The 23563-nt window shown below is 43.7% G+C and overlaps 1 protein-coding gene across 3 annotated transcripts in view; it reads right to left on the reverse strand.

Moving 5' to 3' along the window:
- Positions 1-2094: 2094 nt before the first annotated feature.
- Positions 2095-23563, reverse strand: part of DMRT1 (doublesex and mab-3 related transcription factor 1) — a 387090-nt gene continuing 365621 nt past the window's right edge. For all 3 annotated transcript variants that reach the window (XM_075339945.1, XM_075339928.1, XM_075339937.1), the window contains 2 exons: positions 21723-21764; positions 2095-2701 (listed from right to left, as the gene is read on the reverse strand). In XM_075339945.1, coding sequence (XP_075196060.1) covers positions 2547-2701; positions 21723-21764 — 197 coding nt within the window. In that variant the 3' untranslated portion in view covers positions 2095-2546. The remainder of the gene's footprint in view (positions 2702-21722; positions 21765-23563) is intronic.

Consider the following 23563-nt stretch of genomic DNA (forward strand, 5'->3'; position numbering starts at 1 on the left):
AGCCTCAAGAAGTGATTTATAATGTCAAAGCCATATAGGTAACTCCACATTATTCTCTCTAAAACCACTGGTGGATGAAATTAAGAGTAAGTACATTTAATAAAAAAAACAAGATGGTCAGGTTATTGATTACAACAGATGGGGGCGAAATCAAATAGATGTTTTCAGAGGCACAAAGCGAAAAAAATACAAGTAATTTCTTTTTTTTTTCTATTTTAATACAGCTTACCAAGTATACACACAGGTAGATTTAGTCATCAATAACATTTTTTATTTTCTGTGCAGCTGCTACAACAGAGAACAATGCATCTGAGCCAGGAGAGTGGAGAAGAGAAGGAACACAACACATTGTAACATTTCTCCACACTGTGTGCATCACACTTAACCATTCAAATATTTTGTTAATAAAAGCAATAGTTAGAAAATCTAAAATCAAATGTAAAAAAACCTCACACTGCTATGTTATGGCAGGTACATCAGTAAAACTGGAGATATAACTCTTTTCAATCAGACATATAAAAGGTAATACAAAATGGCACATAGTTTGTTAAGTATGGTATGTACTGCAGTTTTCTTTCACTACAATTATTTGTGCATTACCATTGAGAACATTTGTCTCTGGTTTGGAGCTACACAGGGAATTAGAATTTGGGTATTGCTGTAATGATACTTTTAGTAGGAGAATTTCTCCTAAAAGGAAGTTCACATGTCCAGAAATCATCTGCTGCAATCCGTTGCAAAAAAAGTTATTTTGAAAAAATCATTTTTGCAGGATCTGTTTTTTTTTTAACATGGGGGCCTAGGAAAATGGATCAGGTAATGGATTCCTATTTATCTAACATTCGAAAATGATTCAGTAAGGAAAAAACCAAAAACGGATCACTTACAAATGCAAGAAAAATGGATGGCTAAATAGTAATCTGCTAACGGATCCGTTTTCCATAGTTTCCAATATTACCCCCCCTTCCAAAAAAAAGAACCAGATCCTACAATAATTTTTTTTTTTTCAAAACAAAGAGGTAAGTCGCATTTTTACGATGGATCTCTGCAGGATCCGTTCTAACGGATGACTACTGGACATACGAGCTCAGCCTTATAGGTATCAGGTCAATTCTTTTTTAACATTATCAGATACAATTGATGGCAAAGTTGTGCATCTGTTCATGATATATATAACCAGATACAGATGTTGCGGCAATGTTTCTATTCTGTTGATCAGGAAGACAGCTGGTATCTAAATGCTGACCTACTGACGTCAGTCCCTGGAAAGATGTGTTATATCATGGCATCCATTCTAATTAAAAGGCCATAACATAATACATCATTCTGTAAATTTTACATCAGTTTGCCCCACTGGCCCTGAGAAGGGCACACCTTCTATGATATTCTTAAGCCACGAGGTTCTAAATTGTATGTGTCCCTGTGTGTTCCGCAATGTCCCAAGTAGCACTTTACAGCTATTTCATTAGTTGAATCGTAAAGTATACAACCATTTCATTAGTTGAACCGTTAATTATCCTTTCTGGTTGAAGGTCTTTTCTTTTTTTCTAGAGCTAATCAAAAATTAAAGGGAACCTGTCACCAGTTATTCGTCCTATAAGCTGCGGCCACCACTAGTGGGCTCTTATATCCAGCATTCTAATATGCTGTATATAAGAGCCCAGACCGCTGTGTAGAACATAAAAAACACTTTTTAATACTCACCTAAACCGGTAGTTGCGGTGGATGCGGGTCAAATGGGCGTCTTCATCCTCCAGTGCTGGCGCCCCCTCTTTCGGACATCTTTGTCCTCCATCTTCTGAAGCCGCGGTGCATAACGCGTCCGACGTCATACACACTCGCCGGCATTCAAGTTCTGAGCCGGCGCACTTTGATCTGCCCTGAGCGTCATGCACCCCGGCTTCAGAAAAAGAACGAAGATAGCCGAAAAGAGGAGGCACCGGCACCAGAGGACGAAGATGCCCATTTGACCCACATCCACCGCAGCGACCGATTTAGGTGAATATTATAAAATGTTTTTTTATGTTCTATACAGCAGTCTGGGCTCTTATATACAGCATGTTAGAATGCTGTATATAAGAGCCCACTGGTGGTGGTCGTAGCTTATAGAGCAAACAACTGGTGACAGGTTCCCTTTAAGATAACCATTGGACTGACTGCCAATAGGACAACACTGTTTTCCCAAGCACTGTCATAAAGGACCTATAAGGCTCAATATTTACTCATCTTTTTAATCACATTCTGATGTAGCAGTAATAAACGGTCATCATTTTGCTCATACCATATTTATTACCCATCGAAACTTTGTCCTCCATGGTAAGAAAACTAAGAACTTGTCAGAACATAGGTAACTAAAACATTCTACAACAAAACATGTTCTTTCAATGATAACGTATGGCAATGACAGTCTTGTATTTAAAAGCAAAGCAATGCATCAGGTGGATCAAAGCCACATATGTTTACTGCCCGGTAATGAATCCTGAGCTTGCATTTGCCTTTAAATAAAGGCACGTTGGACTTGTCGCTGTAATTGTTGGTTGTTGACCTCACTCCCCATCGTCAGTAATAGCAGGGACTCTATATGAAGAGGCTTCAGTGGGAGCTTCACATTCAGCTACACCTTTGGTGCTCTCACTGCTCACTGATGAGCTGCTGGACAAGGAAAGCAATCCAGAGTCTTGACTGCTCGGTGGAGAAAACACTGCATACAAACAAACACACAGCAGTCACTTGTCTCATCATACACGTGGCAAGTAAGAAAATGAAAATGAAAGGTTTTACAAACCATAACAATGTTTTTCCAGTTCTTAGATGAGTTATAGACATTTCCACCTAACATTTTCTATATTTTACAAACAGTAATGTAAAAATGCTATAATTTCCTAGTGGTCTTATTAGCAGTAACTAAACAACTGAGCCACAAAAGTATGGCACAGCAAAGAGGTGATAACTTTATGACTGTTGGTTGGCTGACTTTTAGAACCACCACAGATACTGACAACAGAGCTCTAAAATACCCCATCAGAAAGTAACAGTAGCCACACGTCCACCACTGCTCTATGCATTGTTTATTGGACTGCAGAAAAAAAGTGCACGAGTCCAGCAGTCATTGGATGGAGTGGCACATGCACACCCACCGCTCACTTGTACTGGAGCATTATAAAGACCTGTTCTTGGTGACAATCCCAGCAGTCAAACCCTCACTTTGCACAAAGTTATCGCCTATCCAGATGATAACACTTAAAGGGAACCGGCCATCAGGTTTTTCCCATATAACCTGCAGCCACCAAATTGTAGAATACTATATATAAGAGCCCAGGTCACTCTGTAGAATGTAAAAATTACCTTTATTATACTCACCTAGGGGGTGGTCGGGTCTGATCGGTATCACTGATCCGGCGCCGCCTCCATCTTGTGCGATTGTCATCCTCCTTCTTCCCAGGCCAGTGTGGATGAAGTCCTACGTCATCCACACAGAGCGGCATTGTGCTCTTGCGGGCAGATCAAAATATTGTACTGTGCATGCCCGGGCGGTTTTTGACCTTTGCTCGTGTCTGCGCATTACAGTACTTTGACCTGTCCTCAGCAGGACAGTTGAAAGTGTGCCTGCGCAAGACCGCAATGTTGGCCTGCGTGGACGACGTAGGACACATCATCCACACTGGGCTGGGAAGAAGGATGGCAATCACAACAGAGAGGAGGCGCCAGACCCATGACACCTATCGGGCTGGACGACACCCTAGGGGAGTATAATAAAAGCTGTTTTTTACTTTATACACAGCTGCCTGGGCTCTTATATACAGTGTGACGCCCTGTAAAAACCAGGTAGTCACGGATGACTGTACCCCCCACCAAGGGTACAGGAATCGCCTCTTCCTTGGGAATTAACACCACACATAGGAACACCAGCCACAAATCCTAGTCGCCCCACCATGACAGCCAGGATACACCAGTGAGCGGGACCAAGGCGGATGGGAACGCCCACCTAGGGGTCTTGAGGTGACAAGGGGTGGGAACCAGTCAGTCTAAGTCTAAGCCTGAAGTGGAGTTGTAGAGTGAGCAGTCGGTGACAGGAGCTGAAGTGCAGTGTGGTCAGGGTTGGAGCCCTCGGACCACGGGAGGACCGACTAGGTGGCAGACAGCATTGTAGGGCCACAGGCGACGGAGATCCGGTCGCGGGAGACCTGAAGTGGACCGGGGCAGGGTTGTAGCCCGCCGTTACCTAAGACGGGAATCTGGTCTGGAGGCCGTGTACAGGCGGGGTACCTGGACCCTAGGACGATGCAAGCTTCAGGCCCCTTGTCAATTAACCAGCGGGACAAGGTACCAGGCCTTGTTTCCGAAGAGAGAAGCCCCGATAGAGCAAACCGGCAGCACAACGCGGGGGATAGGGTGTCTGCCAAGAACCCATTAAATCCCACGGGTCAGAGTTTGTGGGCAACGGCTCCCTCTGCGTACAAAGCTGCAAGGGAGCGGATTTCTCCCGTTTCAAGCGGGTTTAATCAACACACAGCAAGACACCAGTGCAGGAGGAAGGGTCCCTACCTTGCCAACTCGTGTGTGGGACCAGCACACCCCTCCAGAAGCAACCGGCCTAGGTTTACAATACAGACTCTGTGCAAATTCTTCCTAATTCTGAGTACACCGGTGCCATCCGGTCCGACCTGCCGACGGTGCCCCAGCACTGCTCCCCACCTACACCCGGGCCCCGGGACTACACCTCCCCCTACCCGTGGAGGGCATACCACCTTGCTGCCCCCACACCATCGGTCCCGGACGCCGGCCCCGAGGGGCAGCGGCAGTGCCACCATCCCATCACCGCAACCCACGGGTGGCGTCACAGAAAATCTCCCCTGTAAATACCCCCCTTTTTCACTGTTGCGAGGACGGGCGGTTGCACGACCGCGGGTCCGATTACCACTCGAGCCCCAGACACGATCGCGGATCCGAGTGTTAGTCGAGCAGCCCCGGTTGCCGCAGCGGAAGTGGCGCCCATCCGCGACAACACTATTCTAGAATGCTGTATACATGGGCTCACTGGTGGTGGCCGCAGCTCATGAGGGAAAAACCTGGTGATAGGTTTGTTTTATTGTAACTTCTTAAAAATGTCTTATTTCATTCTAACCAACGTCTTATCTGCTCATATCAGTGCTTCTTATGTGGTCATTATTGTTATTTTGCATAGGTATTGACTAGTATATTACGGTAAAATTCTTCATGTTAACAAAAACAGAAATTTCAGTCAGTGTGTGCCTCCTGTTACCAAGATTGTCCTCAGGAGACCAAGCCCAATAACATTATAGCCTTGCTGAAGTTGTATATGAAGCAGCAAGTTGTTTTTCTTGTGCTAGAATCTATTAATGGTGAGAAAACATGTAATGGTCATTTTAACAAAGCCCTGTACCTCTGGTAGTAGATGTTTATCATAGGATTAAAAAAGTAGCTGTCCATGCGCTGGATGTTTGCTGAGGATTTTCTGTGCTGATTTTCGCACGGAAAATCTGTATGATAACATAGTAACTGCTAAGTAGATGAAATTCCAACAAATCTCACTGGCACGTTGCTGCAAATTTTTGTAAGAAAATTAATGTGATGCTAACTTAAAAAGATTGAGGATGGATAGCACTTGGACCCATAGAGTTAATCAGAACCATTCACAAAACATTTTAACGGCTTCGTGTTTCATTCCATTAAACTGAGGGCATGTCCTATTCTCATCCGTTTTTGCAAATCATATTGGACCATTAAAACCTGGGGAAGACGTCTGCATTCCAACCGTTTTGTAACTGATCCATTGCTAGGAGTCAATAGAAAATTAAAGTTCAATCTACCTCCTTCAGCTTTTAAAATGGATGAGAAAAAAGGGAATGAAAAACGGATGTAAAATGGAGGCAAAACAAATCAAAGGGAAGACACGTGGGTGAAAAACGGTCAGTGTTTGATTGATGTCTAATAGGAAAGAGATGTGTGAATGGAGCCTTAATGTGAAAAGAAAGTAAAAGGATTTGATTTTAAAGGGGGTGTAAAGATATAGTAATAGAGCTCTCTATGCAGAAGAGGAAAATGAAGCACTTCAGCTGTAATCTTGGTGGTTCCTAGGCAAGCACCCAACAGCACAATGCTCTGCAATCACCTTATTGCTGGGAGACTGCTTTAACATTGAGAGATTGTTTAAGGCCAGAGTTACACTTGCGAGTGCATTGTGTGTAACTCGCGTGAGTCTTGCATTGCATCACCCGCCACGGTCTGACACTCTCCAGACAGGAGCGTCTCAGCTGCATAGAGATACATGCAACCGACCTGCTCCTGTCAGGAGAGTGCGTGGCCGTGTCGGGTGATGCGATGCGAGATTCATGAGAGTTACACGCAAGTGTGTCTCTGGCCTAAGAGCAATTCTAACATTTTCTGCCTACATGTACTGGTTGTCATACTTCTTTCCAGTGCCTGGGAAAGATGTTTTTTTCCCCACTATGTTTTTAACCCATTCACTGCCAGCCATGACTGAACTATTTTTGAGTCCTGGCTAGATGGGACAATATTCGCACTTTTTAGGTGCACAAATAAAACTTAAATTACTAACCTACAACACCCATGCATTCTCTAAATGTAACCACCTGGCATATAGTCAAAATGCCACTTAGCACTCATAAATGCAGGCACCTTCACTAAATTTTATGTAAAGGTGAATTTTTTTGCAAAAACAAATATAATGAAAATTATATGAAGGGCTCTTTTAGACATCAGTGTAACACGGTCTATGCAGAGACCAGAATGCATGGACTGGCAGCGGCTCTCCCGACCACAGCGTAACAGCTTCATTTATTTCTATGATGCTGTCTTGCTCGGCATAGCAGACCTGTGGCCAGTCTGTGCACAGACTGTGTGGCATGGACATCTGAAAGAACCCTAAGGGCCAGAAGTCTGGCCCAAACAGAAAATTAGCTATACCACCACACCTTCTTAAAATTAGAGAGTGTTTTAACCATAAAATGCCATTTAAACTGCATAAACATTTATAAAGGAGTTGTAGCGCTAATAAAAGTCATACCTGGCATATACAGCTGAACAAAATATGCAAAAAAACTAGTCATTTATCTCGATTAACAGGGCTAAGTTGTAAGGAGTCAGTGCTGCTGAAAATCAGTTTGTGTAGCTGCGGTTTCGCACTGAGACTGGAAGACCACAGCAGGACTCTCCAAGCATCAGTGCAGGCACACTATGATGCCTCGCTGCTGTCTGCCTGTGGCCACTGTTCACTGAACCCAGGAGTGTAGAAAGTGAATGACTTCAGTGAGGAGTAGATGGTACTGAAATGAGCAGATACCAGTCGCACGTTACACCTTACATCCTCAGTGAAGCTGCTCATTCGCTACACTGCCTCAGGCGGAGGATATAAGCAGGAACCAAATGTCAGAGTGTGCCCGCAGACACATAATGTGCAAGATCGCACTGACACAAGTGCAGACACGCAAACTGCTTTTAGACATTTGCTGCTACTAACGGAGCAAAGGAATCAAGATAAGAGACTGTCTTTATGTTAACAAGAAGACGTTACAGTGCACCAAGGTATAAGCCACACCAAGAGCACACTGAAGAACCCAATACAATTTTCAGTAAATTCAGTAAACCCCTTACTGCTGAAACCTTTCTGACCAAGGCTAAATTTTTCAATTCTGACCAGTGTCACTTTATGAAGTTATAACTCTGGAACGCTTCAACAGATCCCACTGATTTTGAGACTGCTTTTTGTGACATATTGTTCTTCATGATACAAACTTCGGTTGAAAATTTATACATGTATTTGTGAAAATATCAGAATTTTGGCGAAATGTGAAACTAATGTTTGGGCACAAGGCAGGACTCTGAAGGGATAGAGTGCCATTTGAGTTTTGGAGCGTAAAATCATCTGGCATCGATAGTGGAGAGCCTCTGATGTGCCTAAATAGTGGCCCCAAGTGACCCCACTTTGGAAACTAGACCGCTCAAGGAATTTATCTAAATGCATGGTGAGCACCTAGAACATCCAGGTGCTTGGAAGAATTTGAAGATGTTGAGCCTTGAAAATAAAAAATCTAATTTTGTGCACAAAAATGTTGTTATAGCCCTAAATTTTATATAGTGGAAAACTACTGTTTGAGTGCATGGAAGTGCTCAGAAGAGAAGGAACACAATTTGAATTTTAGAGTGCCATTTTGGCCGGAATAGATTACGGCTACCATGTCACATTTGAAGATCTCCTGACATGCCAAAACATCAGAAACCCCCACAAGTGACGCCATTCTGAGCATACTATACTTCTAACTAAATTCATCTAGGGCTGTAGTGAACAATTTTAAGTGATTCAGGGAATTGTATAACATTGGACTGTGAAAATGAAAAGTTACCATTTGTGCCACTACAATTTTACTTAGGCCCCAAAGCTGTAATATGAAAAAGGGTAATAAGAGAAAATGGACCGTACAATTTGTTTCACAATTTCTCGTGAGTTCACCATTACCCCCACATGTAATCAAAATGTTATACTATTGGGCAGTGAAGAAAAAATAATTACATGTTTACCACTGAAATGTTGTTTTAACCCCAGATTTCAAATTTTCACAAGAGGAATAGGTAAAAAAAGGTCCTTATAATGTGTTATACAATTCAATGTGGCAATACCCCACGTGACTGTACAGTACTGTTTAGACACAAGGCAGGGCTTGGAAGGGAAATAGAGCAATTTGACTTTTTGAGCACAGATTTCCCTAGAATAGTTTTTGGACCATGTTTTGGAAATTACACACCTATGGGAATTCATCTAAGGGTATAGTAATGATTTTGTCTCTAGTAAAATCCCAGGCTTCAAATATAGTGAATGTTGCAGAATTAAAAATTGCAAATAAGCCCTTGCAGTGCCCAGTGTGTAATAGTGCCCAGTACATTGTAGTGCCCATTCTCTGGTCCTAGCTCGTGCTTCTGGAGACACTCATCTCATAAATTAGGCAGACTTTCCCCACTAATACAATACCAAACATATGGATGCTGACTGTGCTGTGGTTTAGGCTGGATTCACATGACCGTATAGCATCCAATGCGAGTGCATCGAATGCGATATGCTGATGACCCTCGGCTTCCGTTGTGCTGCCAGCGTTAGTCGAGTATCATACAACTGTGACCCAATCCTGCAGCTGCGAAGGAAAGGGCAGGAGCTGCGTAGTTGAGTACCTTTGTATTTTTTATTGGACTTAATAAAGTTTGGAGTTTTGCTTCCTGAGTCTCCCTGCTAAGGCGCTGGATCCCCTTTTGTTTCTGCATCGTTTGTTCTCACCCAAGTGTGGGCGCTTTTCCGTGTGCCTCCGGTGTTGAATGGAGTGAAGAGGGGTGAGCTGGATTTTTTTTACTTTTTTTTTTTGAGGGTTGAGTTGAATGCTACTAGTGTGAATATGGGGTATAGAAAATTTTGGATCAGTTAACATTTATCCTGTGCTCTATGCTGAGCACTTACATTAGATATTCCAACTACATCTCCAAAATATGTGGTTCATATGAACCCCCCAATCAAATCTGATTCTGAACCCATACTGTGCGCGCAAACAGTAATTTTCCACCTCATATGGAGTATTGATGTTCTCAGGAGAAATTGCAAAACAAATTTTAAGGTCCATTTTCTCCTGTTACTATTCTGAAAATAAACATTTTGGGGCTAAAGCAACATTTTTGTGTGGAAAATTTTGATTGTTTATTTTCATGCCTCAAAGTTATAAAATTCTGTGAAGCACCTATGGGGTAATTGGTGCTATGGTGCTAATTACACATCTAAATAAATTCCTTGAGGGGTGTAGTTTCCAAAATGGGGTCACTGGGGGGTTGGAGCTTCCACTGTTTACACATTTTCAAACGCGAGATGGCGTCTGCTATCAATTCTAGCCAATTTTGTGTTCCAAAAGTCAAACAGCGCCCTGCCGTGTGCCCAAACGGTAGATTTCCACCACTTATGGGGTATCGGCGTACTCAGGAGAAATTGCACAGCAAATTGTATGGTGTAAATAAAAAATTGGGAGCTAAAGAAAAATTTTTGTGGGGAAAATGTGATTTTTTTTTTTATTTTCACAGCTCAATGTTATAAAATTCTGTGAAGCACCTGAGAAACTTCCACTATGGGATCACTTGTGGGGGCTTTCTACTGTTTAGGCACATCAGGGGATCTGGAAACATGACATGGCGTCTGCTATCAATTCTAGACGATTTTGCCTTCCAAAAGTCAAATGGTGCTCCTTCCATTCTGAGTCCTGGTGTGTGCCCAAACAATCCACAGATGGGATGACGGCGTATTCAGGAGAAGCTGCACAACAAATTGTATGGTGTATTTTCTCATGTTAACCTACTGTATATAAAAAATTTGGGGCTAAAGCAAAATTTTTGTGGGGAAAATGTGTTTTTTTTTTGTTTGTTTTTTTATTTTAGCGGCTCAACGTTATAGCATTCTGTAAAGTGCATGGTAATTCAAGGAACTCACCACACATCTAGTAAAATTGCTTGAAAGGTTTAGTTTCCAAAATGAGGTCACTTGTAGGGGTTCCATTGTTTAGGCACATCAGGGGCTCTGCCAATGGTAAAATCTTCCACAACGGGGTCACTTTTTGAGATTTCTACTGGTTAGGCTAATCAGGGTATCTGGAAATATGAGATGGTATCTGCTATCGATTCCAGCTTATTTCAAAAAGTTCAAAAAGTCAAATTGCACTCCTTCCCTCTGAGCCCTGCCGTACGCCCAAACAGTAGTTTTCCACCATATATAGTATAGGGTATTGGCATACTCAGGAGAAATTGCACAACAAATTATAAAGTGCATTTTCTCTTGTTACCCTGGTAAAAATGCTAAATTTTGGGGCTACAGAAACATTTTGTGGAAAAAGTGCAATTTTAATTTTTTCCTTCCACATTGCTTTAATTTCTGTGAAGCACCTAAATAGTTATTAAACTTATTAAACATTATTTTGAGAAGTTTGAGCAGTTCAGTTTTTAGAATGCTGTCACTTTTTGGTATTTTCTATCATACAGGCATCTCAAAGTAACTTCAAATATGATGTCACTAATAAAATAAGTTTTGTAAATTTTGTTGGAAAAATGAGAAATTGCTGATAAACTTTTACCAATTCTACTTTCGTAACAACAAAAAAATAAATTATGTTTCAAACATGATGCTGATGTAAAGTACACATGTGTTAAATGTTATCTGTTAATTATTTTCTGTCATACAAAGTTCTGGTTTAAGGGCACAAAAATTAAAAGTCATTAAAAGACATTTTGGCCAAAATTCTGATATTTTCACAATTAATTGCTATTAGTAATATATACAAGGCACTCCTGAATTCAGTAAAATATGATTGATTTTTTTTATTATTTCATACTCAGCATAGTCAAGTCAGACGTTGCGGCCCAAACATGGCCTTCATCAGTAACTAGCACCTGAGATGAATAGAGATAGATTATAGTTTCACTCTTTTCATTGGCAGTATTTGGAATGTTAGCAGATATGTCACTGATCTGCAGTCTGTTATTTCTGCCATGGGCAGTTGCAGTAATGCTATTAAGAGAATTTCTGTGGTTTGCAGCCTGTCATTAGCAGTATCCACTGCTGTGTTATAACTCTCAAACACTTCAACAGATCCTAGTGATTCTGAGCTTGTTTTATCGTGACATATTGTACTTCAGGATAGGGGTAAAATTAAGATGATATCTTTTGCGTTTATTTGTGAAAATATCTGAAATTTGGCAAAAATGTAGCAATTTTCAAACTTTTAATTTTTATTGCCTTAAACCAGAAAGTTCTGTTACATAAAATAGTTAATAAATAACATTTCCCACATCTCTACATCAGCACAATTTCTGAAACATAACTTTTTTTTTTTTGCTAGGATATTTGAAGGGTTTAAATTTTATCAGCAATTTCTCATTTTTTCAACAAAATTTACAAAACAGGTGACAGTACATACCCAAAAGTGACACCATTCTGAAAACTGCACCCCTGACACTGCTCAAAGCCACATCCAAGAAGTTTATTAACCCTTTAGGTTCTTCACAGGAACCAAAGCAATGTGGAAGGAAAAAATGAAAATTTTACTTTCTCCCTACAAAAATGTTACTTTAGCCTCAAATTTTGCATTTTCACAAGGGTATCCGGAAAAATGCACCAAAAAATTTATTGTACAATTTTTCCTGAGCACGCCAATACCTCTTATTTGGTGGAAATCAATTGTTTGGGCGCAGAAAGGAAGGTGCGCCATTCGAATTTTAGCAAAATTAGCTGGAATCGTTAGCAGATGCCATGTCGTGTTTGGAGATCCCATGAGGTAACTAAACAGTGGAACTCTCTCACAATTGACCCTATTTTGGAAACGAGACTCAAGGAACATATCTGGTTGGTGAGCATCTTGAACCCACAGGGGCTTCACAGAAGTTTATAACATTGAGCCATGAAACAAAAAAAATGCATTTTTACCACAAAATTGTTACTTCAACTAGGTAGCTTTTTTCACAAGGGTATCAGGAAAAAATGCACCATAAAATTTATTGTACAATTAGGTTTTTTTTACTTTTCTTCACTTTTTTACTTACACTATGGGACTTTCACATTTCTTAGTCTGCATGGCAATTTATTACACAGGCAGCATCAGGCTGCAGATCGCCTGTCAGACTCTGCTGCAGGCTGGGTCTGAAAGGCAACCGTACATGGCAGACCCCGAAATCACCACGTGACCTCCGGCTGCCATGACAACCCTCGGCTTCCCCATGATCGTGTCACAGGAGAGACAGGAGAGGTAAGAGAAGCAGCTCACTGCACTTCTGAAACATCTATGTGCCGTAATTGCTATTGATCGCAGTACATAGACGATCACAAAGGGTTAACATCAGGTCCTAGTGATGTCTCCGGGCAGAACTACTGTTCTGGACCGGAAACCTAGCGATGGCAGCACGCAGGGGGGGGGTCGCCATTCCCTCCTGACTGCTGACCGTTGAAATATATTGGCTCTGCTAAAGCGGTTAAATTGCATATGCCTGGTCTGATTTTTATACTAGTTACGTTCTCCTGCATAATGCTTATGCAGGCTAATTGGCATTTTGAGGGTGACAGACTCCCTTTTACAGTTTAACATGTGCAGAGTTTGTACATACCAACTAGGCCTTTGTCTACATTTTATACAAGTGCATCGCAATAAATTAGAATATCATCAAAAAGATACTTTATTTCAGTAACTCAATCCAAAAGGGGAAACGCATATATTATATAGAGTCATTATAAACAGAGTGATCTATTTCAAGTGTTTATTTCTGTTAATGTTGATGATTATGGCTTACAGCGAATAAAAACGCAAAAGTCATTATCTCAGAAAATTAAAATAATTACCAAAAAACACCTGCAAAGTCTTTCTAAGCGTTTAAAATGGTCCCTTAGTTTGGTTCAATAGGCTGCATAATCATGGGGAAGACTGCAGACTTGACATATGTCCAGAAGGAAGTCATTAACACACGCCATATGGAGGGTAAGCCAGAAAAGGTCATTGCTAAAGAAGCTGGCTGTTCACAGAGTGCTGTATCCAAGCATATTAATGGAATGTTGAGTGGAAGGAAAAAGTGTGGTAGCAAAAAGGTGCACAAGCAACCATGATAACTGCAGCCTTGATAGGATTGTTAAGAAAAGGCCATTCAAAAATTTGGGGGAGATTCACAAAGAGTGGACTGCTGCTGGAGTCAGTGCTTTAAGAGCCACCACACACACGTGTATCCAGGACATGGTCTACAACTGTCACATTCCTTGTGTCAAGCCACTCATGACCAATAGACAACGCCAGAAGCGTCTTACCTGGGCCAAGGAGAAAAAGAACTGGACTGTTGCTCAGTGGTCCAAGATGTTGTTTTCAGATGAAAGTAAATTTTGCATTTCATTTGGAAATCAAGGTCCCAGAGTCTGGAGGAAGAGTGGAGAGACCACAATCCAAGCTGTTTGAGGTCTAGTGTGAAGTTTCCACAATCAGTGATGGTTTGGGGAGCCATGTCATCTGCTGGTGTAGGTCCACTGTGTTTTATCAAAACTAAAGTCAGCACAGCCGTCTACCAGGAAATTTTAGAGCACTTCATGCTCCCCTCTGCCAACAAGTTTTTGGGAGAAGAAAATTTTATTTTCCAGCAGAGCTTGGCACCTGTCCACACTGCCAAAAGTACCAATACCTGGTTTATTAACCACAGTATCACTGTGCTTGATTGGCCAGCAAACTCGCCTGACCTAAACTCCATAGAGAATCTATGAGGTATTGTCAAGAAAAAAATGAGATACACCAGACCCAACAATGCAGAAGAGCTGAAGGCTGCTATCAAAGCAACCTGGGCTTCCATAACACCTCAGCAGTGGCACAGGGTCATCGCCTCCATGCCATGCCGTATTGATGCAGTAATTCATGCAAAAGGAGCGATCAAGTATTGAGTGCACTTACTATACAAACTTTTCCGTAGCCAACATTTTTGAGTTTAAAATCATTTTTTCAGTTGGTCTTATATATTCTAATTTTCTGAGATAATGACTTTTGGGTTTTAATTGGCTGTAAGCCATAATCATCAACATTAACAGAAACACTTGAAATAGATCACTTTGTAATAACTCTATATAATATATGCGTTTCCTTTTTGTATTGAATTACTGAAATAAATTTAACTTTTTGATGATATTCTAATTTATTGAGGTGCATTTGTAACTTCATCTTCATGGACAACAATGTTCTAGCTCATGGAGGTCACATCATTAAGAAATGGTTGCTGAAGACTGCAAATGGAGTGGACTGCAATTACTTCAGACCTGAATCCCATAGAAAACCTATGGGACAAACTGAGTCGTCGTTTAGAGGCTCGTAACTCTGTACCCCAGAACCTATATGACCTGAGGGCGGCCCTTCAAGAAGAGTGGGATGCCATACCTCAGCAGACAGTAACTGGACTTGTGAACAGCATTAGATGTCGTTGTCAAGCTGTAATTGATGCTCAATGCCACATGACACGTTATCGAGACATTGACATTTTTGGGGGGTATACCCACCACTATTGTTGGTTTTTGTTTCAATAAATTGTTTGAGGTGAAGAAATGACCATTGAATGCTTCTACTTAAATGCACAACTTCATGATAAAATATCACTGTAGCGTGAACCTTTTACGTTTTACGAAAATTTCACCAGAAAGCCAAATATCCCTAACTTTGTGTGAGTTAATGTATAGTTTTCTTTAATTTTCTTTTAGATGAGAGCAACACAAAATTAGAAATTCTGAAATCATCATCTGAAAGCACCAAGAACTAACATTTAGAGACTAATCAATATGGTGCATTTAATATTTGTAAATTCCTGTAATTTCTAGAAACCCTCAGATCCTCTTGTTAAACCTCTGTAGGTTAAAGTGGTTGTCACTCTACGTGAGTGCAGACTTGTGAATCCTCATAGCGCGTACACTGCGCGCTGTTAGGCATCTCCAGTACCAAGGCTAGGCGTTGAAAGCCATCTAGACGTGCGCAGCCTCGCACAATACATATGAATCGTGCAAGGCCAAATATATCTAGTCGGTATATGTCCACGAGAATGCAAATTTCAGTCACATTACCAGAAAATCCGGACCGTACTTGCATTGTGTGCTGTAAGGATTCACAAGTCTGCAGTCACATAGCATGACTGCATACTTGTACCCCAAGGCAGGGCAACCCCTTTAACCCAATGTTTGCTGTCAACATTACAAACTGCTATTACATACTATTCACATTAAGCTATTATTTGCTAGTAATTTTGCCTTCTACGTCTGTGTGCTGCTTCAGACCAGCCATTATCCTCTTCATCTGGTACACTGCTTTTGTGGCTTCCAGCATGTACTGCCTCTCCTTTTTGTCTGTCATCCAGCATAACCACTTATCCAGGTCCTACTGTTCCACATGGATTCTAGCTTGCTGTGCCAATGTCCTTGATCAATGTGTCCATCCTGACATCCAGCTTTTTTAATCCAGCCTAACAATTGTTTTATTTTTCTCAACTCTTTTTTTCTTTACTTAGTGGTTTGGTTAACAAAAATGCCTTCTCTGGGCAGGAGGAGATCACACATCACCTGCCTCCTGTCCCTGCAGCCTGTCAGTAACCCCACAGCCACTTCTTTCTTCCTTCGCACTGTAAAGTTAGGGATGAATGTGTAATTTTTTACATTCTCTATCGCAGCCTGAATGGTAACTACTACAGAGATGCGTGGCTCATTTGAGCTTCAAAATGACTCCATTAATGGGTGCTATAGTTGCAAGATATCGTGGGTTCAAATGACTCACTTTAACCACTGATGTCTAAAGGGTGCTTTACACGCTGCGACATCGCTAGCGATTGCTAGCGATGTCGCATGCGATTGCACCCGCCCCCGTCGTTGTAACGATATGTGGTGATTAGGGCTGAGCGGGCCCGGGCTGTAAAAGTCCGGATCCGCACGGTTTCAGCACTATTCCCGGGTCCGATCCGGGCCCGGGATTCCGGCTGCATGATCCGGAATCGGCAATTAATAAAAATGTTAAAAATCAATAAAAAAATAGCGTTTCATACTTACCAGACTCTGTCATGGCAGCACACTTGCTTCCGGGTCGCGCTTTCACTTCCTGTGCTGTGCACGCAATCACACAGCTTTCCGTGTTTTCCCCGCCCACCCTCTCAGCTGTGATTGGTTCCTGGCTGACGCGCCCCCCAGCCTGTGACAGTCTCTTCCGCGGTCATCGCTTATCGCCACTCAGTAATAGACTGAACTCAGAGCGGGCGGTCGTGCTCTATGGCTGCTCGCTCTGAGATGTAGCAGTGCTGGATGTCTCGCCGCGGGACTTCCCCTGTGGATTACGTCGGAGCTGCAGGGTGTTTGGGGTTAATAAAGTGGTGAAGGAGGAGTGTTTTGTATTTTATTTCAAATAAAGGATTTTTCTGTGTGTCTGTGTTTATTTACTGTCACTTACAGGTTTGTGTGATGCAGGTATCTGACACACGCTTGTACCATCACAAACCTAGAGTTTAGTAGCAGCTATGTGCCGCTATTAACCCCTGCTATTACCCCGACTGGCGCCGCATCACGCCAGCGGGAAGAGCCGGTATCGCACCGGTATGTCGCATCTAACAGATGCGACATACCGAACGGCTGCGGGCTGAGGATATACAAGCCCCCAGCCGGCGTTATCATGGCTGGATGTGAAGATTAGGGGGACCGCACGTCGTTTTTTTTTTATATATCTATTTTAAAAAAAAGCAAGCGTTTTTTTTCTACGTCGCAGTCACACTTGTGAGCAACCCCCGCGAGTCTGACATCGCAGAACAGCTGCACACTTCTGACAGGAGCGTGCATGTGTTTCTAGGTACATGCACGCTCATGTTCAGACAGCAGCAGGCTGTGCCGGGTGATGTCAGACCCGAACGAGTCTGACAGCGCTTCACCGGCACTGCTGCACGCTTCTCACAGGAGCGTGCATGTGTTTCTAGGTACATGCACGCTCATGTTCAGACAGCAGAATATGGTGTAAAAATCCCAGCATCAAAATTGCATCCCCATGCCCCCAAAAATAAAAAAAAAATTAAACAAAATCTGCCACAGGTGGAAATTTGGTGCTGAAAGCTGCTGCAGGCGATTTCAGCACCATATGTGCACCTCCTGGCAAAAAACCGCGGCAAAAACCGCGGCAAAATAACCACGGCAAAAACCGCGGCATAAAAATTGCGTCAAAACACAGCGATTTTTTGCCAGGAGGTGTAGATTGGATGCAGGAATATGGTATAAAAATTTCAGCACAAAATCTGCATCTCTTAGCCAAAAAAAATGCGCTTTTTCTGCTAGGAGATGCAGGTCTGTGAACTCAGTGACCTCCACCTGAGGTCAGGTTACCTGCGATTGCAGATGAAGGACCGTGGGAACCTCCAGCTGTGACCGTAAATAACCTGAGTGACGTCACCGCTCAATGCTCAGCTCATTCATTCTCTGGAGCTCACAGAGAGCGGTCGCTCATGCCGCTCTCTGTGATATTCAGATGTAGCAGAGCTGAAGCGGCGTGGGACGTCGTGTGGATTACGTCGGAGCTGCAGGGTGTCGTAATAAAGAGGTGAAGGAGGAGTGTTTGTATTTTCTTCCAAATAAAGGATTTTTCTGTGTGTCTGTGTTTATTTACTGTCACTTACAGGTTTGTGTGATGCAGGTATCTGACAGACGCCTGTACCATCACAAACCTACGGTTTAACAGCAGCTATGTGCCGCTATTAAACCCTGCTATTACCCCGACTGGCACCGCATCACGCCAGCGGGAAGAGCCGGTATCGCACACCGGTATGTCACATCTAACAGATGCGACATACCGGACGGCTGCGGGTTGAGGATATACCAGCCCCCAGCCGGCGTTAGCTTGGCTGGATGTGAAGATTAGGGGGGACCGCACGTCGTTTTTTTTTTTACTTTCACCGGAATCACAGGTGCGAGGGGATCTGGCAGCACCCAGCAGCCTCGCACGTGTGACTGCGGGCACTGGATAAACAGCACAGATACTGCGCGATGGCTGGGGCTGCAGCCGAGCGCTATAACTGTGCTGCCGAGTGTGTTTACCACCGTGACCGACAGTGCACTGCTTTCCCCGCCCACCGGCCGTCCTGGCGCCTGTGATTGGTTGCAGTTAGCTGACACGCTGCCATTCAGGATGGGGGCATGTCTAGCTGCAACCAACACACGCCGGTGGGCAGAGAAAACCATGAATGTTGAATTGTCGGCTCTGGAAGGTAACAGCGTGACCCGGAAGGAGTGTGCCGCCATGACAGCGCCTCGGTGAGTATGCCGCGCTTGCTGCTAGCCCCCTAGCCCCTCCACAAACGTTTTAACCCTCCGGATTCCAGTCCCCATTGACTTATATGGGCACCGGATTCCGGAGCGGATCGGACTTATTTTTAAGTCTGTTAACGACCCGCCGGCCCCGGATTATTGCCATCCCGCTCAACTCTAGTGGTGATCGCTGCCGTAGCAAACATTATCGCTACGGCAGTATCATACGAACATACCTGTGCAGCGACGTCGCTATGACGGCCAAACAATCCCTCCCTCAAAGGGGAGATGCGTTCGGCGTCACAGCGACGTCACTAAGCAGCCGGCCAATAGAAGCAGAGGGGCGGAAATGAGCAGGACGTAACATCCCGCCCACCTCCTTCCTTCCGCATTGCCGGTGGAGGCAGGTAAGGAGATGTTCGTCGTTCCTGCGGCGTCACACATAGCGATGTGTGCTGCCGAAGGATCGACGAACAACATCGTACCGACAGCAGCAATGATATTAAGGAAATGAGCGACGTGTCAACGAGCAACGATTCTTCACATTTTTGTGCTCGTTGATCGTCGCTTATTTGTGTTACACGCTACGATGTCGGTAACGGCGCCGGATGTGCGTCACTACCGACGTGACCCCGACGATATATCGTTACCGATATCGCAGCGTGTAAAGCCTGCTTTAGCCCATGATCACAGGTGTAGCTGTGATCCAGGCTGAGATATGACCATTAGCAGCCAGGACATATATCATAAGTCCTTGGCTACTAAGTTGTGAGTTTGCAAAGACATATCACCTTGGCAGGGAAAGGGTTAAAGGGGTTACCTGGCTTATTTTGCCTTTTTTGTCATTTCACTATTGAGTTACATAGGGGCAGGTAAGTAGATAGCAACTACCTACATGCCCTGCTGTCAGCCCCTCTTCCCTGGCCCATAGCGGTCATGTGACCACTCGTGCCATGATTTTGCTGATTCCTGTGACGTCACGTCGACAGGGGCAGGACCTTGTTGACGGGCATCACAGCCGACTTCATGTTGCCGCCTTGCTGGGTGGGTACAGTGCGTGGAGTCCCTGCCCCCCTTCCCCGTACCCTCCCACATATCCCGTAGTGCAGTGGTCTCAAAGACTCTGCCTGTAGGCCGCATGCGGCCCCTGATGCTGCTTGTGGCGCGCAGGCCCGCAGCCCGCTTGCTTATCGCTGCCTGTGCAGGGGCCGCCGCTAAAAGAGCTTTATATCAGAGAACAGATTTTCGCCCGCTGCGCAGGGACAATGTTACGTCACCGCCGGAGTCTGCTCCAGCGGCTTCTGCTCCGATCGCCAGGCGACGCCGTGTTCCTGCCGTGGATGGTGCTGGTGATGGGAGAGAAGTCGATGCCAGCGGCACCAGTGGGCGCAGGCTCCGATCATCCACTGGGCTGGGTTAGCTTGGGATCTGCAGTACCGCTGGCTGACTGTGGGTGGCATGTGTCTTCCAGCTGAAGTTGCAAGCGTTCAGCTACAGCCAATGGGAAGACACCACACCCTTCTTATTTCCCCTCCTGTCACATGATCACTGCCAGATATAGTTCTGATTTTCCTGGCTCCTGTTACGTCCTATTCTGTTGGTGATTCCTGTGTTGACTTCTGCGTGTTTTTGACTACCCTTCTGCCTACTGTTTTTCTACCTTGCTGCCCGACCCGGATCTGACCTCTGCTACGTTTGCTGACTACGTCACTGCCTGCCGATTCTGTCCCAGTTCCGCAATTACTGGTTTGACCCTGCCTGACTACTACTCTCATCGGACTGCAGCCTTCCACAGGTAGTGATCTCCAGGGTCCTGTGTAATTCCAAATCCCTGTATAGGGGTTAAAGGGTTTCAGGGTTCTTGGGGTCCTACTTGGTGAGTGGCTTCCCTCTAGCCTCCCCTTTGCAGCCCATCTGAGTCTGTGGATCCAGGCAGGCGTTACAGACAAGCTCTGTATACAGTTACTGCAATGATCAGCCGCCGTCCAATCAGAAGTCAGCAGCTGATCACTGGAAAAGCTGTATAGAGAGCTCGTCCCTGCGCAGCGCCGGTAAATCTGTCCTCTGATAGCGCTGTCAGCTGCGGCCCCTGCACTGGCAGCGTTCAAGAAGCAGGAAACAGGCCACCGAGGAAACGAGGACAGGTGAGGAGAATTTGTATTTGTTTTTTTTTTGCGTGTCTGAAGAATGGCACAATAGGGGACACTATTACAGAATGGAGAATTGCTACAAGAAGAGGACCAGGAAAGGGGACATTACTATAGGATGAGCACAATACTATAGGATGAGGACCAGGAAAGGGGACATTACTACAGTAGGATGAGGACCAGAAAAGGGGACATTACTGTAAGAAGAGGACCAGGAAAGGGGGCATTACTACAGGATGAGCAGAAGGGTGAGGCACCATACTATAGGATGGGCACAAGGATGGGGCACATTACTATATTATGGGGACAAGGATGGACACATTACTACGTTATATGAGAGGTGGATGTGAGGTGGGGTGATTGCGCTGTCACAGAGGAGAGGTAGTATCACTGCTCTGTATGTCCAGTGCTGAAGCCATCAGTGCTGAACAGAATACTGACAGCCAATAAGTGTGCAGAGGGCGGGGCTGGACACTGAGGCCGGGTGGTGCCAGCTCTGACTGTGAGGTTTGGCAACTAAGGAAAGGAAAAAGTCAAGTTTGCTTCAGCTGCAAGTAATTAAAGTGGCTGCAGAGAATAAAGTGAAAATTCAAGAGGCACAAAAGTTAGACAACAAAAAAAAAATAATGTAGCGATGTTTTAGATAACAATATAGCACAGATTAGCTTTAAAAATTTTTTGGAGTTTGTCAGACTACTCCTTTAAGAAACATATGCCCTTATTTACTAATCCACAAAACAAAAATTGCTTACTTGTTTCTTGAATAACCTGGTTTCTTGGTCCTTGAAAAGTACCTGTAATAGACAGCAACGGTATTATTGTGAAAAAAAATTATTGCTGTACAGGTGAAATTAGACTTATATTTGGTACAGATGAAAACTAGTTATTTAAAAACTAAAGAAATTATCTCATACGTACCAACTAGGAGAGCCAGGGATAAATGCCAAGACAGAAATTGACCCTAGTCAATGTCCAAGTACTTTAACGAACTTTACAACATTACCAAGGATAAATGACAAAGCCAGAAACTCATCTGCAGACAGTGGTTTCCGAGACCCAAGATACAGAATGATGTTTGACACAGTGAACCTCTGAGCAGAGCACCCCAACCTTTCTAACATTGAGAGTCACATTCAGCTCTGAAAGAAGGTTGCGAACCAGATTCAACTTTGAGATGGTTATGAGCCACATCCAGCTTCTGACCCCTCATAGTAGTGACACTTAAAGACCCCATTACTGATATAATAATAGCCAAAGCCTTTCCACAGAAATCACACTGAGGCAGTGTACCAGTATCCAGAGGTCCTACCCTTCCCATATTCAGATCTACTCTTCTATGTGGTGCTCCTCACAAAAGTCACCATCTAAAGACCTGCTCTTCCCAGCTTTTAACTAGACCTGGTGCTTATGCACCAAGCTGAAAGACAACTGTGAGCCACACAACACAGGGCGGCGGTGATGTCAGGGTTCACCCGAGTCTATGGCTTAGCCATGGACTTAATTGAACTTTGACTATCACTGTCAGGGTACAGTTCCACTTGAGTTTTGCACTGACTAGTGCAATCCAATAAAACATCGAATTGCACTAGCACCAGTGCAAAACTATGTGGCATTATCCCTCTGCGATTGATTTCTCATGCTATAGCGGCATGCGGAATGAATCTCAGCATGCTGTGTTTGGCAGCAAGTCTCGGCTCACGCAACCCCGTACAAGTCTATGGGAGTGTGTGAAACATCGCACTGCACTCGCATGTAATCCGAGTGAAGCGCGATATACGCAGAGATTGGCAGCGGAGAAGATGGGTGGGGAGAAACAAAAATGTTGCTTTAACCTCAAATTTTTCATTTTTACTTCTTTTACAAGAAGAAAATGCAGAGGACAATGGGTTGTGCAATTTCTCCTGAGTACGTTGATACCCTTTATGTGTTGGAAAACTACTGTTTGGGCACAGCAGATTGTTAGTGGGCACCTTGTTTGGAGAGTCCCTGATGTGCCTAAACAGTGGAAACCCCTAAAAGTGACTCTCAATTTGGAAACTAAACCGCTCAAAGAATTTATCTAGATGTATGGTGGGCACCTTGAACCCCCAGGTGCTTCACAGAACGTTATAATGTTAAGCAGTGAAAATGAAAAAAAAAAAAACCCCAAAAAAACAACAAAAATCAAAACATATAGAACTCGTTGTTCAGGCACCTCCTTTAAGAGAAGGTGCCTTAACCCCTTCACCCCCGGCCACTAAAACACCCTAATGACTGGGCCATTTTTTGCAATTCAGACCAGTGTCACTTTGACAGGTTATAACTCTGGAACGCTTCAACGGATCCTGACGATTCTGACATTGTTTTTTCGTGACATATTGTACTTCATGTCAGTGGTAAATTTAGGCTGATATGTTTTGCGTTTATTTGTGAAAATTTCGTAAATGTTGCGAAAATTTTGCAATTTTCAAACTTTGAAAATTTATGCGAATAAATCTGAGAGATATGTCACACAAAATAGTTACTAAATAAAATGTCCCCCTTGTCTGCTTTACATCAGGGCAATTTTCGAAACAAATTTGTTTTCGTTAGGAAGTTATAAGGGGTCAAAGTT

This window comes from Anomaloglossus baeobatrachus, chromosome 1, assembly GCF_048569485.1.
Source record: "Anomaloglossus baeobatrachus isolate aAnoBae1 chromosome 1, aAnoBae1.hap1, whole genome shotgun sequence".
NCBI lineage: Eukaryota > Metazoa > Chordata > Amphibia > Anura > Aromobatidae > Anomaloglossus > Anomaloglossus baeobatrachus.